This window comes from Indicator indicator, chromosome 30 (assembly GCF_027791375.1).
Source record: "Indicator indicator isolate 239-I01 chromosome 30, UM_Iind_1.1, whole genome shotgun sequence".
NCBI classification, from domain to species: Eukaryota; Metazoa; Chordata; class Aves; order Piciformes; family Indicatoridae; genus Indicator; species Indicator indicator.
The window spans coordinates 5509409-5526869 of NC_072039.1; the positions used below are offsets into that span (position 1 = coordinate 5509409).

Below are 17461 nucleotides of genomic sequence, written 5' to 3' on the forward strand. Positions count from 1 at the left end.
GGAGACTTGATGCTGCCACCTCCCACAAGTGTCTTTAGGCAAGGCAGCAGCCGTAACCTCACCATGTGCCTCCCACCCACCTCCTGGCAGTGCTGGTCCTGGGGCTGCATCTCCCAGAACCTCAAGGGGTGATAGACAGAGCAGGGAGCATGCCAGGGCCTGTCTGCTGCATGGCAGCACTGAGCTGGCATGGCAGCACAAGGATATGCATCTGCCATCACACAGGAGCAGCTGTGATGGCACCGGCATCCCTCTACAGATGCTGCCATGGCCAACCATGTCCTGGGTGCCATCCCTGCCTGCATTCTGCCTTCAGCTGGAGAGGTGTTGGCACTTACTCAGTGGCATGGGAACCTTGTATTGGTATCCCTGCCACAGTGCTGCTGCTACCTCCTCACTGTGAGAAGGGTAGTCAGTGGGGTTTCTCCTCAAGGTTTGGGGGAGATGGAGGAAATACTCATGCCTGGGAGGCACCAGGCCCTGATAAGCTCCACCAAGCTCCACCTGCTGTGGGGAGATAGAGAAGGGTCCTGCTGGCCAATGCAGAGTCCCAGAGCAAAGCAGCACATCCCCTGTGCCGCAGCAAAAGAGGTCAATGGCCTCAAGCTTGCAGAAAGTGGGAGCTGAAACCATGCAGCCTCTGATGGGCGACGACAGTCCTACACGAGAAAGGCCCCCCCATGACCCCAGAGCTCGCTGTGGCCCTTGCAGGTGACCTCAGGAGCATAGCTCGAGCGGGAAGCTCACCTACGCCTCCGGCCTGGGGGTGCGGGGGTGGCAGCACGGCAGGGGCAGTACCCTCGTGTGTGGCATTTGCCCCGGCAGCTCTCGCGAGCTGTACCCAGCCGATTCCTGGCAGCCGGCAGCAACGCCTGTGCCGGCCGTCACGTCCCATTCTGCTTGCCGGGCCGCCCGGTGAGAGAAGGACACAGGATGCGCCGGGAGTGAAAGAGCGAGGTCGGCGGGGAGCCTGCCAAGTCCCCGCGCACAGCTCCGGGCCCTGCACAGCTCCGGGCCGCTCGGGGAGCCAGAGGGAAACTCGCCTTTGCAGAGTTCAGAGGCCGGCAGTGAGATTTATTTTTGTTTGTGTGAGTAAAAGGCTGCAGAAGCCTCCGGCCAAGGGGTTCTGGGGCGGGGGGGGGGGAGGAGAGGAGTGGCCTGTGATTCATGCAGACGCTGGCTGGCCCCGCGCCAGAGATGAAAGGGAGCCCATGTGTGGGGAACCGGGAGGAGAGCGCCACGTTAACCCTTCTGCCGGTCCGTGGGGCACTGTCCCCTGGGGAGGATGGAAAGCGTGGGGGTGTGGATTGAGATGCCCATGCCTAGGGCACAGCCTTTGTGCCACCACCACACGAGAAAGGAGCTGCCGCTCACACTGTGCCTCAGTTTCCCCGATGTGAGGACAGGAAGCTGGTGGCCTTTGTTCCGTTCTAAGGAGAAGACCCTGGGGAGTGCGGCGCGGTAAAAATAGCCAAGGTACAGCCCTGCCCTGGCCCAAGTGCTGCCAGCCAAGGTACAGCTCGATTTTAGCCTTGTCTGACTGGGGTTAAACACACTGCACAGCTTGGTGGCAGAGGGACACCGCAGCACTGAACGTGGCAGGGGACCCCTGCATCTGGGAGATTCGGATCTGTTGCCCCCAGGCCCGGGCAGCTCCCCCTCGTCACCTGCACCCCCACACTGTGACCATCAAAGCTGTTCCCCTCCGCAGTCCTCTGCCTGCCCTGCTGCTTCAGTGGGGGCTTCTCCCAGGAGCTGGGGCCGGAGCCGGAGGTGGCTCCCCCGGCTGCCCCAGCTGGTGGCAGCACTGAGATCAGACACTCCTGCGCACAGTCCCTAATTCCCAGCTCATCCATCAGCTGGGATCACCTGGGGGATTCCCCGGAAGCCGATGCCCTGTGTGGACAGGGAGAGAGCCAGGCCACCAGACAGTACCTTCTGCAGGGGCAAGACGTGAGGGTCTCCATCACAGGCAGAGAATAGGTGGAGGCTCCACATCAGCCCCTGGGCACACGGACCCCAGAGGTCCTCTGTGTGTGGTGCCACTCTGGAGGAGGGGCCTGGAGCCAAAGCTCAGCAGAGAGTGTCCCACAGGGTCACACCACTATGCCAGGGCGGATGGGCCGTCACCATACTGCCACCACCTCTCCTGCCCCAACCTGCTCTCCGACCATGGCGCCGCTGCCCCTTCCAGCCCCGCGTGCTCCGTGGGGATCGGAGGCGGATTTTCCAGGTTGGAGAACAATGCCTTTCTAAGTCTCTGCTCGAGGGCTTCCTCCTCCCCCAGGTTCGTCTCCAGCGTCTTCCTCAGGAGTAAACGTGCCCCGTGGCTGGTAGCAGAGCGGGGCCGCCGCCGTGGCGGAGCCGCCGCGGGTGGGTGTGCGTCTTCCGCCGCCAGCAGGCACCCCGCTCCCAGGCAGGTGCGCGGCGGCGCGTGTGCGCCTGCGGCATTGTTCCTGCGCGCCCAGGAGAGCGTGAATGGGACACGGCTAAATTTAGCCACTTACTCACGCTCCTGCCACAAAGCAGCGGCTGCATCTTAAAAGGGGGCGGCCGTTCCGTGGGCTCAGGAGGGACAGGAGAGCGGTGGCTATTTCGGGAAGGCGGTGTCGTAACTGGGCCGCCCCGGTTAAGCTGCTTCTGTAATGCTGGGCGAAACAATAGCAGCATCCAGAGGAAGAGCCTGTTATGTTTCAGGTGGGATGTTTTCAACCGGTCAGGAAACTCGACCGCTCCCAGCGCGCGGCGGCGGCACAAAGGACAGGGGATGCTGAACAGCATGGACCAAGGGCCTGGCCAAGCAGTGGGGGTGGCCGGGAGTGCTGTCTGGGGACACAGCCCTGCCAGAGAATGCTGCGTGGCTTGGCAGTGCCACTGTCACCTCCTCTTGTCCACCACCTATGTGCCTGGCCTCTTGCTTTTCCAAATACCTGAGCAGCACTTGGGTACCTGCCTGGCCTTTTGACTCACCTCAAGGCATCACTGCTGTCACCAGGCTGTGGCTGGCAGGAGGCTCCATCCCAGTCTGGGCAAGTGGTGAGGGCAGAGGCAGGCTGGCAGCAGAGCCAGGTAGCAGCAGCCAACTCATAAACTAGCAAAAGGCTGTCCAGTGACACACAGAGGCTACGACCTAACCCATCAGCAGTGAACTTGGAAGAAGCATCAGGTGGATGACCTCCATCATTATCAGAACTGGGCTGCAAGAGGTGGAGAGCATGGCAAAGACAGGGACATAAGATTTGCATAGATGATGAGGGGACAAGGGCATCTCTGTGATGAGGAAAGGCTGAGAGACCTAGGGCTCTTAGGCCTGGAGAAGACAGAGAAGGGATCTTATCAATGCTTACCAATATGTTAAGGGCAGGGGTCAAGATGATGGGTCTGGAATCTTTTCAGTGGTGCCCAGAGACAGGACAAGGGACAATGGGCACAAACCAGAACCCAGGAGGTTCTATCTGAACATAGGGAAAATTTTCTTTCGAGGGTGATGGAGCACTGGACCAGAAGTCTCCTTCTCTGGAGAGATTCCAAACCCACCTGGACATTGTGAACGTGGGAAACCTGCCCTGGGTGACCCTGCTTTAGCAAGGAAAGTTGGACTAGATGATCTCCAGAGGTGCCTTCCAGCCCCTACCATGGTGGGATTCTGGGATTCTGTGATAGTGCAACAAAGCCTTCTGGGAAGAAGGTGGTGAGTTTAGCTGTGAGAAGCACAACTCTGCATGGCCCAGGTAAGGTCACAACACAGCACTCCCCTTGGACACAGAAAGCAAGCAGATGGCTGAGAGATGAAGGCATTGCCTTGTGTCATTGCCTGCACCATCAGACTCTATGGGAGGCAGTGGTGGCACCTGGTCTTTGTGGGTTCAAGTCCCCACCACCGTGCCTGCACAGCCACACAGCCATGCATGAAGAGCTGAGGCTCTAAGCTGTGCTGAGACAGGAGCAGCATCTGCTGGACTTGGGTGAACATGTGGAGCTGTGGCTTGTCCCCAGGATAATGAAAGGGGGACATGGAAGGCAGCCAATATATGAGTTCTGTAGGTGAGCACTGAACAAGAGGAAGGAGCTGGTAAAAGGGAAAGCAGAAGATACCCAGGTCCCAGGAAACACAAAATCTTTTGAGAAGACTGAAAGGTCAAGGACCACAGGCCAGGAGAAAGAAAGTGGAGGTGGATGATGAGCTGGCTCTGACCTGGCCTCCCCAGGCATTGCTTTCCACCCCAGCTCCTCTGCTCCTCCAGCTCCGGCTGCCTGGTGAGTACCAGGGCAGGAAGCGGAGCAGGGCAAGCACACATGTTCTGCTCCAGGCTGTTCCCAGCTAGCTACAGGCTGGATGACTTTACCGAAGCCCCAAGGACTTCTCCTCCACCCCATGCTTTCAGACTCCAACTGCACCTCAGCTCTCAGCTGTGCAGCCCCTGAAGCTGCCCACACCCTCATTTTGACCTCTCTCTGCCTGTGAGCATCAGCCCCAGCACGGCTGGGGAGGAAGGGAGGAGCATGCCGGGGGGAGAAAGCCCCTGACAACATCAGGCAGCCCCCACTCTCCCCACAGAATGGGCAGCGGCCATCCCAGGGGCGGGGGGCGGGGGGGCAGCTGCAGCTGGGTTAGTGGCCGGGACCGGGATCTGCTGCATGCTGCCCTCCCTGAACATGTGCAGTTCCTGTTTGCTGTGTCTGTACAAGGCAGTGGGAAGTGGGGAATTTACTTACACCTCCTGCTTAACAACCCTGGGAGGCTGGAAGGCTTCAGGCCTCTTTAATTTACAGCCCATCTCTCCAATCTCTCACTCGTTCACTGCTGCTTTCTTCCTCCTTTGTATTAATGTGACCCAGGTACCTGCCAACAATAATGGACTCTGCTTGCGGGGGCGGCCCCTCCCTCCCGGCCCAGCTTCTACCTTTCTCCTTGATATGAATTGCTCAAAATTCAAACGGAAAAAAAAAAAAATCAACAAACAGAAAAAAAAAGAAAAGAATAAAGAAAAAAAAAAAGAAAAAGAGAGGGGGAAAAAAAAAAAAGAAAAAAGAGGAAAAAAAGAAAAAAAGGAGAAATGTGCAAGGTTGGGGTGGGTTTGGAAAAGCGAAGCGCAGTGGTTCTGGGCCCGGCGCCAGTAGCCGGAGGGTACACATGTGCACAGCTCTCCCAGTAGGGCCTTCAGCAGCCCTGTTTTACAACCACCTCGGCACACACTGCAGAGTTCACGCATATGGCCAGACAGATGTGTCTGGCTTACGTTCAAGGCTGGAAAAATGAAGAATTATGGAAGTGAAGGGCCCTGGGCATTAGAGAGGGCGGAGGTGAGGGGGAGGGGAGCCAGGGAGAAATTTTTTCCTCTGCTGAGAAATCCTCATCTGGGCTTCGAGGCTGGAGGAAGAGGGGTTGCGAGGGAGAAGGCAGCCAACAGCCATGCATGTGAGATTGCTCTTAAAGCAACAGTCTGCACCTCCAGGCAGCTGCTCCCAGTCCAACTAGTTTACTTCACTGGCTCCCACCGGGAAAGAGGCTAGGATGAGGCCGGAGGCAGGGCCAGGATCACCTGTACCCTGTCTGTTTGTCCCCATAACGATGGCAACGCTCTGCAAGCCGCCCTGGCTGCAGCAGCCCTTCACAGGCTCTCTTTCCTGCTGCTGGCTCCTACATGAACTCTGCTGTTCATGTCCCACCCTCTCCCACATCTGCCCATGTCCTGCTGTACAGGAAAGCTGATTTCTCACCAAACTCTGCTGCCATGAAGCCTCTGCCCCAGGCCGGGGGACAGCTCATTGCCTCGCACGCACTGCACTACAGCCATCAGCTGTGGCACTCCCCTGCCAGGTTCTCCTGGCTTTGCTGGCAGCTCCGCAGAGAAGCTGTATCTGGCTTCACGAGGGTCCCAGGAGTCCTCAAACCATTAATCTCAGGGCCTGGGAGGACAGATCTTACTCTGGGTGGGGACAGCAACACCAATCTGGCCTGTCTGAAGGGTCAAAGCTAAATTTGCTGCTGGGTTTCAGAGAGAAAGAGCAGGGCAACTACAGCCAGGAAGCTCAAGGTGCTGTGGGACAATCCAAGAGGCCACTGGTCCTGAAGTCCCTGTACCAAAGCAAAGCAGCTGCTCAGCCAGCTCGGACGCTGCAGCCCATCCTACCTGAATCTTGTCTTGACGACGCTGCTGCTCAGCTACTTTCCTGGCTAGGGCTTGCTTCTTGGCTCTGAGTTCTTTGATGTCCATCTCTCCTCCACTGACTTCAGCCTCAGAATCATCTTCAAATGCCTCAATCCTCACATCATCTTCCTTCTTCCAGGAAATGCAGAAAGAGAAAAAAAATGGGAGAGAAGTCATTGTAAGGGATGCTGGTGGCAGGGACTGTGCTTGCTCTGCTCTCCCCATTCCAGCCAGGCATGGTCCATCACTGGTTGCTGAGGGACAGCTGACTACTTCTAAACATACAAAAGAAACATACAAAAGAAATAAATAGTAAATATCCAGGAAATGACAAGGTGAGAGAGGAGGTAACAGGGCAGGGAAAGCAGTGACCAGGCAGGGCAGAGCCCTGCTTAGAACTCTGTTCTAAAATCAAACCCTCTTCCTCACCTTGGAAAATTCTTCCCACAGCCTTGGGTGAGTCACTGACATTTTATAGGCTTCAGTTCTGTAAACCCATGGCATTTCCCTGACTCTCCACTTTGCCTGGATGTTTAGGCTGCACATCCCTTGGAGCAAATGCTTCTTTTCCTCACCTGCCTGCACCTGCTTTAACCCTCCATGAACCCAGGAGACCAAAGAGCCCATTCTCCTTCTTTGTTTTGATCTCTGAATATGCCAGAGAGATTCTTGCACCCAGCCCAAACCTTACAGCTGGGCTAGAACAGATGTTTTAGAAGGAGATGCTCAGTCTTGCTTTTAATGCTCCACATCATGGAGAATTCACTGCATCTGGAGGTCAGTCACTTCAATGGTTAATTACTTCTGTTAACAGTTGCATCCTACTTCTAGTTTGCCTTTGCCATGCTTTCACTGGCCAGGAACCTTGTCTCTGCTGAACTGAAGGTTCTCAGGTTCTACAATCTCCTCCCTATACAGGCACTTTGGGACTATACTACTTCTTCATCCTCTCCTAGAGATCCTTGCCTGCCTCTTCCCACCAGGAGGTCTGCAGACCCTTCCCAGTATGCCTGCACTGCCTAACTGGAGACCCTAGAATGATCCATGCTGTTCCTACCTCAGGTGAAGGCCGTGCTGGCCTCTCCCTACGCACCTCAGTCTCTGGGACACAGCACAACAGGGGATCAGCCACAATCCAGTTCTGCCTCTGGCTTCGCTGCTCTCCCCAGTGGCTCTGTGCCCAAAGGGGAGGCCACAAGTTCCTGTTTCTCAATATGTGTCTCACCCACAGATGCCCAGGAGCCCAGCTCTGCTACTGATGCTGACAACCTCCTTTGTCTCACCCAGACTCTCTTGCTCCTCAGGGCAGTGACCATGGCCTTCCCAAGCCATGCCATGACTGATCTCCCCTTCTCTGCACAAAAGCCAAGGGTTGTTATGGGGCTGGCAGAAAGACCTGCTCTGAGCCCCTGGAGAGCTGCAGGGCACAGATGCTGCACAAGGGGATGCCCTGGAAGGTTAAGAACATTGCTACACTCCCTGCCCTGTGCAGGCTGCACGGCATGGGTCAACAGGAAGGACCTGGGCAGGAGCTCACAGGCTTGATTTAGAACAACCCCAGCACTGCACAGTCCTGTATTCAAACATTTCATCTGGCCTGCACACCCTCCTGGCCACAGAGCCACATTCTTCTCTTCTGGTGACTTTTTAGCCATGGGAAGGAGGAAGATGGAGCCCTCAAGCTCACTTCCCTCTGCCAGGACAGCTTGGACCACAGGGGATGGGGGGATGCTGCCAGAAGCATGTGTCAGATGCAGATGTGCTGCAGTGGGTTGGGATCTGCTTGCCCAGTGGTCACCCTGGTGAGCTGGAAGCTCCCTTGCAAGCAGGAAGCTCCAGGGTTGTGCAATGAGCTCATGCAGAGGTTCCCATAGCTGAGCAGAGTGTGGGGACAGGACAGGAGGGAGCTATCCTCCATACTGTGTTTGTTGATAGAAATTGGAGGGATCGACCCAACAAGAGGACCATCCTTGCCATGATGATGGGTAGAACCTGAAGATCCCCCCACATCGTATGCTTTTGGTGGTGTCAGCTTGAAAACCCTTCTCCAGAAGAGGACAAGGATCCTGGTCTCCTACCTTACAGAGACATCTCTTGCTGCTTGGAGTTTTGCTTTGAGCCCTAGTGCAAAAAAAATTCACCTAAAATTTGTCCCCTGCTCAGCCAGAGCCAGCTGCTGGGACAAGGTGGGTGCGAGCACATTCTTCCTCTGGGCTCCTCTGGCTGTCAGCTCCCTGGGACACAGAGGGTCACAGACCACCCAGCACTGGCAGAAGCAAGCTGTTGTCCCCTGCATGGAGCAGGATCTCTGCACGGCTCTGCAGCGCCCGGCACAGGGAGGGGACTCGTAGCAAGGCTGGGCAGCGCCAGGCCACCCAGCTCCCCGCTCCCAATGCCTCTGCCCCTCTCTCCTGTTTCCTTGGCCTTTCCAACTGGAAGATTAAACAGAAGAAAAGAGCCAACCTGCAGAGCGGCTGGCAGGGCCCTTAAACACACACACGGAGCCTGGAGTGAAGCAAGGCCTACAGGAACAAGCAAGGGCAGAAAAACAAGAGCTGAATTCCTTAATCACATCAGGATGTGAGAGGCAGGGGAGGGACGGGGCGCCAATGTCAGCTCTTCCTGTACGTGTGCTGGAGGCTGGAGCTCAGGCCTCTGCCTCTATGAGCTCCACAGCTACAAACTTGATCCTGAAGCTGAACCCTGACACCCCCTCGCCCACCCTCCCCTCCCGGGGCCATGGTGCTGTGCATTATTAAAGCTCTCCCCCAGGTTTGGGTATGAAAAAGCAGCATCTGGAACTCATAGCAGCGCGCGAGATAGAGGCACACCAGTTGGACTGGCAGGAAAGGGCACGAGTGAAGTACACTCAGGAGACAAGGGCTGTGCACCATTTGCCCCCCCTGCCTCCCCCCACGAAATGCACACGCAGCAATGCTGGCTATAAATAGCGAGAGCTGCAGGGCAGGCAGAGGCTGGGCCCCACAGGGGTGATTCTTCCTTCACCGAGGCGCACTCTTCCCGCACGGTACCTGATCTTCCAGTTGTTTTCCCTCTTGGCTTCCCATTTCCTTTCCCATGGCGTCTGGGACGGGTGCCACTGACACATATTTTCCACCCTTGAATGCCAGCAAAGGCTCTTCTTGTCCACAAAGGGCTTCCAGGAAATACTTCAGAACTGTGACCCTCTTGCAGTCGGCTGCAATAACCTAAAGGGTGAGGACGAGGGGGTTGGGGAGAGGGAAAGGAAAACAAAGTCAGTGCAAAGGGGAGGCAGATGGACAAGGGCCAGGCGAAAATGTTCAGGGTTAGAAAGTCCAGAGGGATGCAGGCAGCACTGAGCAGCACTGCAGGCATGTGCAGGGTGCCCCTCTTCTTCTAAACAGGGATGGAAAGACTTTGCCCATGCCTCATAGTCCACAGTCCCCAGGGAAAAGGAGGCAGGGGAAGACAGGACACCCAGCACCAATTTGCATCCTGTCCTGCCCCCTCTGTGCACCTCAGGGCTGCTGTAGAGCAGGCAGCCTCCTGCCCAGCCCCACCTAATGGGGGAAAAACCCTTCTGAAGCATGAGAGATGAATGATGTGGCCTATCCTTAGTTTTCTTTTGGCTCCACTGCCAGGTTCACCCCCCAAAAGCTGGGGAGGGATGCAGGTGTGAGAGCAGGGGAGTGGGGGCATGAGAAAACCTCAGCCCTTCCTTGTCTCCAGCCTGACCCCATCCCATGGGCCATCTCATGGACCAACTGGGGAGCCCCGTCAGGGAGGCTGAGACAGATCTGGCCAGAAGGAAACTCAATAGCTTGGGTAATTATCCAATTTATGAGGCTCTCAAATGGAGTTTCCAGAGCCCAGGAGCCCAGTGTCTCTGCAGCCCTCCACACAGCACAGCCTTTGCCCCACCCCAACCAGCCTTGGCTTGGACCTTGTCCCCTCACAGCAGAGCTCTGCACCTCTGCACCTGCAGAGCTCTCCCCTACGGCTTCTTGCTGACCAGCATCACCCCTGAGGAGCAGCAGATTTATAGGGATAAAGTCAGCAAACAGTGTAGAAGTCCTACATGCTATGAAGACAAAGGCCACATGGATGATTGTCACTGGACAATGGGCATCAGGCACACACTGGAACACAGGAGGTTCCATTCAAACGTGAGGAGAAACTTCTTTCCTGTGAGGATGCCAGAGTACTGGAGCTGGCTGCCCAGAGAGGCTGTGGAGTCTCTTTCTCTGAGAGATTCCAAACCTGCCTGGACATTGCCATCATGGGCAACCTGCCCTTGGTGACCCTGCTTTAGAAGACGAGTGGTCTAGATGATCTCCAGAGGTTCCTTCCAACCCTCACCCCAACTGGGATTCTGTTACTCTCTTGCTGCCCAAGTTCCTCCTGGCACCAAGAACCACCTTGTTTTTTCTCTGTACAAAGCAGCCTCAGTGACCTCCATCCCAAAAGGGTCCCCAGAGGCTTGCAGGATTCTCCAGCCAGGGAGAGGGCCACACTCCACACAGGTGACTCAACCCAGACACCTTGCAGGCAGGGCCCCTGCACACTCATGTCATGCCACACCGATGCCACATCGCGCAGCTCTGGTTTGGTGGAGACCAGCCTGGTCACCCTGCCATGCTGGCACTGGGGCCATGCCATGGTGAGCAGAGGATTGGCAGCAGCATGCGGTCCCACTGCACCAGGCTGCCATGAGAGGAAACTTCTGCTCTTCCACAAAGCTGGCAGTTTCCTCTCTGTGGGCTAATTTTAACCAGCTTGTCGCTGCAGTGCGTGTCAAAAACCTGACCCTCCTCTGACCTCCAACCTCCCACCCCAGTTACTACCTCCTGCCCCTGCAGCCAGGGCCACCTCTGTTTGAAGCCGGGACTCTGCATCCCCCTGTACCTGTGCTGATGGGTAGAGGGAAAGGAGAAGCTCCTTTCTTCCCATGGGAGGCTGTTGCTGCAAGCAGGGTGATGGCAAGGATGCAGTATTTCAGAGAGCAAGGGACCTGTAACCACTCAGTCTGCTCCTAAAACACGAGTCCTATGGGACAGAGGTGAGCAAAGGACAAGGGGATGCAGGTTCAGCAGCACTGGGAGCAGGTCAGGCTGCTAGGTACCTCCTTCCTGGGACAGTGCTTTGCTGTGTGGGACACCCAGCCAGGAGCAATCCCAGCCAGAGTCACCACAGGAACATTTCCACCCTCCTGGCTCTCTTTTAGGAACAATTATGTACAGGGGAAAGTCAGAAGGAAAGATAACAAAAGCAAAGCAGGGATGGCTGTCATGGGAAACATCCCACCAGAGAGCTCCAGGCTGCAGTGGACCTGGGGGAAGTGGTGGAAATCTCACTGCCTGCTTCAGCTCCAGCTTGGCAGGCTAACGCCTTGGAGACCTGGCTTGACTCGTACAGGGTGACTTCAGCCCAGGGATTTTCCAGTGCTGGTATCTGCAGATCCCTTGTGCCCAGGCTGCTGGGTGAGTGAAGTGCCCAGCACTGCTGGCACAGCTGCAAGGGCATGCCTGTGGCAGCATCAGGGGTTGAGCTGTGCTGCTGGTGGGATTCCAGGATGTGGCCAACAGCAGCAGAACGATGAAGGGGATGCAGAAGCTGTCTGGCTAGGTGGAAAAGAGATGGGCAAGCCAGCCTGACACCATTCCTGAGGGATTTCTCAAGACACCTCTAGAAATGAAAACCATCACATCTAGTTCAGGACCCATGAGGCTTTCATGAAGGGCTGGGTGCTGACACAGCTGCAGCACAGATGTCTCTGCATGGCAAAAGCTTAAATCTCACTGCTGGACTCGCCTGGACTGGGAATGGATCAGGCATAGTGCAGAAGAGCTCCCTTCTCCCATGGCTGGGCCTGAGCACAAGGGCAGGTGGGTCTGCTCCTTCCTCCCCTGAAGAAGAAACAAGTAGGAAACACCAGATTTCCTGCCAAGCCAGCACAGCCCAATTCAGCTCATCTGCTGGGGAGAAAAGAGCCCAGCTGAAGGCCCATGACATAATGCCTGAGCAACTCATCTCATGAACACATTTTTCCAGCCCACATGAATGAAAAACTGGGAAGGAGCAAACGCTCTGCACAGCCCCGTCACATGCAGCCCTGCTCAAGAAGGACACGGCACAGCCCGGGCTGCCGGCAGCCAGGCTGGCCCTGCTGTGGGGCAACCCAGCCTCTGAGATGCTGGGAAAGAAGTGACCTGTGACTGCCACCCAGGCCTCTCTTGAATGGTGGAGCGAGACCTCGTGTGCCACAGAGCAACCTGCCTTTGCCAGAAGCTTCCTGTTTCGGAGTGCCCGTGGCGGCTGTGGGATGCCCAGGGCAGGTCCCAGCCGTGCAGGCTCCTGTGGCTCACACGGTGACTCCTCACTGCCAATGCGGAGCGCAGCAAGGATGGCAGGAGCCGTGCCCATCCCTCCTGAAGGAAAGGCCCAGTACAAAGTGATGCTGAGCCCACGTGTTTGGTGGTGTGGCACACCCCCCCCCAGCCCTGGCGGGGAGCACGGCTGCCCCGCATGCCCTTCCCCCTCTGCCCAGCAGGAACTGAAAGCCTGGCCTCGAGTCCTCGCTGGGTATTAAAATAGGCCCTGACACGCATGCAGCCACTCACAAAGGAAAACTGAAACTGAGAATTGCTGAAGTGGTCTGGTGCCCCTGCCCGTGACCCGGGCTCAGTTCCCCAGAGGCAAGAGCAGCCGAGGCACTGCTGAGCCCCTCGCCACCACGGTGCCTCTCAGGGACACGTGGCTGGGGACCAGGCTTGGGTGGAGGTGGCTTTGCCTGCGATTGCCAGCCTGATTTCAGCAGGGCCGGAGACCAGAGGTTTCTAATCTCCTGCTGCATCAGCCAGGCTAACCACCAGCTCCCAGCACCAGTCACCCACCAGTGGGCTGGTGGCTGCTGGGGCAAGCTGATGAGGCTCATTAGCGCTCCAACTGCTAATTCATGGGTCATACATTTACACACTAATCACTAAGACAAAGCAGGACACACATTAACACAGTTAACTGCCTGCAGAGACCCACAGGGCTGCACATGAACTGTCCCAACTGTTGCGGTTTCAAAACCACTTTGCAGTGCCAGTGCCACCAGGCCTCTGTGAGTGTCACCTCCTGCCAGTGATGAGCAGGGTACCAGGTCTAACGAGGGGTCCCCAGATCTAATGAAGCTGATCCTCTCTGTGGCCCTGGCTGTATTTTCTGTTGCAGATAAAACAGGCTGAAGGGAAAAGCTTCCCCAAGAACCATGTGCTAGTCTATAACAAGAGGAGGGCAGAGGATCTGTCACGAGGTGTTTGGCACCTCGCCCAAAGAAGATGTGGCCCTGACACCGGTGCATGTCCTCCAGGAGATTTAAGGGGAAGGAAGGGCCTGGCTCTGAGAGCTACAAGTGCTGTGCCTGAGGGGACGTGCACCTGGTGCCGGTGGGGTGATACCACCAGAAACCAGCCACGGTCTTGCTTTGGGGGTCAGAGGCTTGCTTGGAGCCCGAGGGCAGGGGAGCACAGCCTCTCTGCCCCCTGTCTTGGCCCCGCTGCTCCGCACACTGCTCTGCTGCAGCTCAGCAAATCACTGTCACACCCTCCGCCGCCTTCAATCAGCTTTTACAACTTGTTAATTTTACGCAGCGTCCTAAAGAGCAAATAACTGGGAGGCAGGAATGCAGACTCCTTCAGCTAGTCCAAAGAGCCTCAGGCAGCCACGCCAGCTGGCCAAGGGAGCCTCTCTCAGTCCTGGGGACCTGTCACATCCCAGAGGAGGATTTAGTCCAGAGAGGGCTGCCCTGTGCCTGTGGCTGCCTCTGGCAATGCCATGCTGCTGCCCATGGTGGGTGGAAGGATCCCAGCAGCTTTTCTCTTGGCAAAACCTTAAGACTCCACGAGCAAACAGGAGGCAGTGGCTTTAGAGAAGGGTTTGCTTGGAGGCCAGGCTGCCATTGCCGGCTCTGCATTCCTGTGTGCAAGGGGGAGACACGAGCACATCCTGACAGCTGGATTCAGAAGGGGAAAAGGACATGAGAAGTTTGAGTCATAGCATGAAGAGATCCCATCCCAGATTCGGAGATGGGAACAGGATAGGGAGCGAGACTCAGAGCCAAGCTCCAGCAGAATCCAGCGTGGGGATCACACTGTTTTTGCCACATCAGTTTAAACAGGGCTTAGCTGAAGTAGCTGATTGACGCTGAAACCAAGTGAGCCTCAAACAATCTAAACCACGCAGCGTCTGCATGCCCCAGCTGAAACGTTTGCACTGACCCTGCGAAAACATCCAGGCAGGCCGTGGCTAAATGCCTTCCAGTGCCCTGTGCTGCCTCCTCCCATCCCCGGGGAGCCAGCTCGGAGGGCGGCCCAGAGCGCTGGAGGAGGAGCACAGGGGGAAAGCACCCGGGTTGGCCTCATCCCTTCTGGGCTTTCATCTCGCAGGCTCACACAAGAGCTGGGATGGGTTTAACCCTGGAGTTAGCACAGCACAGATTCTCTGGGCTCGTTCCTCAGGCAGGAAACAGCTCAAGGAGCCCCTCACCCTACCCAGCCCCAGCGGCCACCTGGGCAGGGAGGACCAAAGTGTCCGTCACGGCTGGGCAGCAGCGCTCACAGCTGGATCGCAACCCTGGTTTCTGCAGCTGAGAGCTGATCTCAGCCACAGCTTTTCTCAAGAAACTTCTGATTTCGACTAATCCCACAGGCAGGCTTGGTGGACATGGCTCCCACATGCCTGCAACTCTATGTGTGACCCGAGAGAGCAACTGTGGCTGCAAAGGGGCCCAAAGCAAGGCACTGTTGGCTCTGCACGACCCAGTGCCAGTACAGGCAGCACCCAGCACCAACCAGAGAGCATGTTTGGGGAACAGATCCACCATATCCACATCTGATGCTCTATCACAGCACAGAAGTGCATCAGAAAACACACAGGGAAGACAGAAAAGCTCAGAAGAACCACTCCAGTTTGCTCTTCCTTGTTGCTGCTGCTGGAGAACTACTTTCTCTGCAAAGCAGGAGCTCCCCAAAGAGAAAGTGCAGCCATGTCTTAGCCAAACCTCTCTCCCAACACCCTGCAAGAGTCACAGCTTCAGCCTCTGCTCTGGGGTTCAAGAAGCCTTGCAAGAGGCACAGCTTCAGCCTCTGCTCTGGGGCACACCGTCTCAGATGAGTCATCAGAGCAGATGTGCTCTTGGCCTGGGCAAACATCTCTTGTCTTTCCAATTTGGCCACATAGCTGAGCCACGACTGGAAAGCAGCATGGAGCCCACTGCTCACCATCACTAGGTCTGCTGAGCTAAGACCAGACTTGCTCGTCCCACCTAGTGATGCAGAAAAGAAACATGGATGATACAAAGGTGCAAGTGATAGATCTGAGTCATCCAGGTTTTGGTGTCAGATATCCACAGAGGCCCCGAGCAGCCTGCAGAGATTCCTGTTGTGATGGTCCTCTAAGTGTGCCCAAGGCACTGTCACTGCTGGCAGCTGTAGGACATGAAGCTGAGGCTCAAAGACATGGCAGAAGCTGTGAGCAATTCTGGGGCTTGGAGCCTGCTCTCAGCAAGCCCTCCCCAGAGGAGCAGATCCCTGCACCTGCAGCCCTCTCCAGAGCTGTCCATCTGTCTGCCAGGGGCTGGTTCTCTCTCCCTGACTGGCACCTAGTGGCTGTGGGGCAGGAATACAGACTGAAATTTTGATGACCTAGTCCAGAAGACACTTAGAACTCCACATGGAAACCCCAGGCTGCCACAGGTGCCAGCCTACGTCCCTGAAACCCTCTGTGCTGTGCCACAGCCTGGCACTGCCCTACAAAACATCTCACAGCTCCTCCAGACTCTCAATGCAGCCAGCTCCTCTCAACTCTTCCCGTCCTTGGCTGTCTGACCACCATAAAACACATCTGAGGGTGCTGCAGGAGCCTTTTGTGACTTGTGTGCAAGAGTCAACACCAACGTCACCTGAAGCAGATGCTGTGGATGGAAAAGCATCCTCTGGACCCTCCTGGAGCTCCTGTGCCCAGGATGACCTTAAGGGCTGGCTCTGGTTCAGCCTAGGACCAACTGAAGCATGAGGAGCTACTCAGCACAGACAGGAAAGTTTCTGACAGTTTCCAAACCAAGCTTCTGGCTTTTGCTGATGCTTGGAAAGACCTGCCCTGATGTTTTATCCACCTCTTCAATGTGCTAACGAATCTTTCTGTCAGTCCATCTGTCTAGTGAGCAGCAGTGTTTGCAGCAGGGAGCAGTTGGCTCCAGGCTGCATCTGACACCTTGTAGGCAGGTTTGCTTTATTTAATTCTACCCCTACCAGCCCATTCTTACTGGGCAGCTGCAAAAATGAGAAGAAAGCTTGACTCCAGTCTGGGTGAGAAGTCTCAGAGAAGATAATGGGGTACAGTCTCCACACAGTGATGGAGATGTTTCATCAAGTTTGTGAGTGTGGCTCCTCCTGCCTGGGTCTCACTGGGTCCTCAGGCATCACTGCCAACAGCTCAGCCAGAGCTAGGGGTTTCCCACTGCAGAAAGCTGCCTTCAGTAAGAGGCTGCAGGAATTCCTGCAGGAATTTCCATTGGACAAAGCATTTGCTTCCATACCCTGTGGCCATGTGCCCTAGAGCTGGGCACACCAATCCTCACAGCAGTAAAATACCTGGAGCATTTCTGCTGTCCAAGGTGAAGCCTTGAGCACAGGATCACCTTTCAGTTGTTTGTTGAGAGAACAAGGGGATCAAAAATCACAGCTTTCAAAGAGTCCTGCGAAAGCAGATGACTCCAGGAGAACCAGTGTGTCACAGCCGGGGACTCCCTGTCATAGGCACCTCCACGCCTTCCTCTCTACCACCCCAGCTCCCAGCATGTCTCCAAACCTCCCAGGGATACAAGAAAGAAAAATTTAGACCATAAAGCCAAGTGAAGTCCAAAGGAGCCCACCCTGCTCCTCTCTGACAGATCCTACTGGGACACTAACCAAGGAAGACAAGTCCCTGAACACTGCCACTAGGCTGTGGTCACAGGCTGGGGAAGGAGGAAAGCAAGACCCCTATCCCCAGGGATGCCAGTAGGGCACCAGTGCCACTTCTGCAGGGCACAGGCTGTTCTCCCTGCTGCAGGAGCCTCCAGTCCTTTCCTTTTCAGGGACTGGGGGAATTTATTTCCTCTGCCATTTCGGAGGATGCCTGCCTTGCCAGAGATTGTTTTGCAGAGTTAAGAAAGATAAGAAAGTGGTTAGCAGGCTCTTTGGTGGAGGAAGGGAGGATTGCTTAGTAAGGGAAAGGGGACCCGCTCTGCTCTCGGCTGACACACGCTGCCCTTCCTCTGAGGCCACCGCTCCACCAGATGC

At 56.1% G+C, this 17461-nt stretch overlaps 1 protein-coding gene across 1 annotated transcript in view; it reads right to left on the reverse strand.

Moving 5' to 3' along the window:
• Positions 1-17461, reverse strand: part of SMG6 (SMG6 nonsense mediated mRNA decay factor) — a 115864-nt gene that overhangs the window by 7013 nt on the left and 91390 nt on the right. Inside the window, exons 14-15 of the mRNA XM_054394137.1 lie at positions 9185-9361; positions 6135-6281 (exon numbers count right to left, since the gene is read on the reverse strand). Of these exons, the coding sequence (XP_054250112.1) occupies positions 6135-6281; positions 9185-9361 (324 nt within the window). The remainder of the gene's footprint in view (positions 1-6134; positions 6282-9184; positions 9362-17461) is intronic.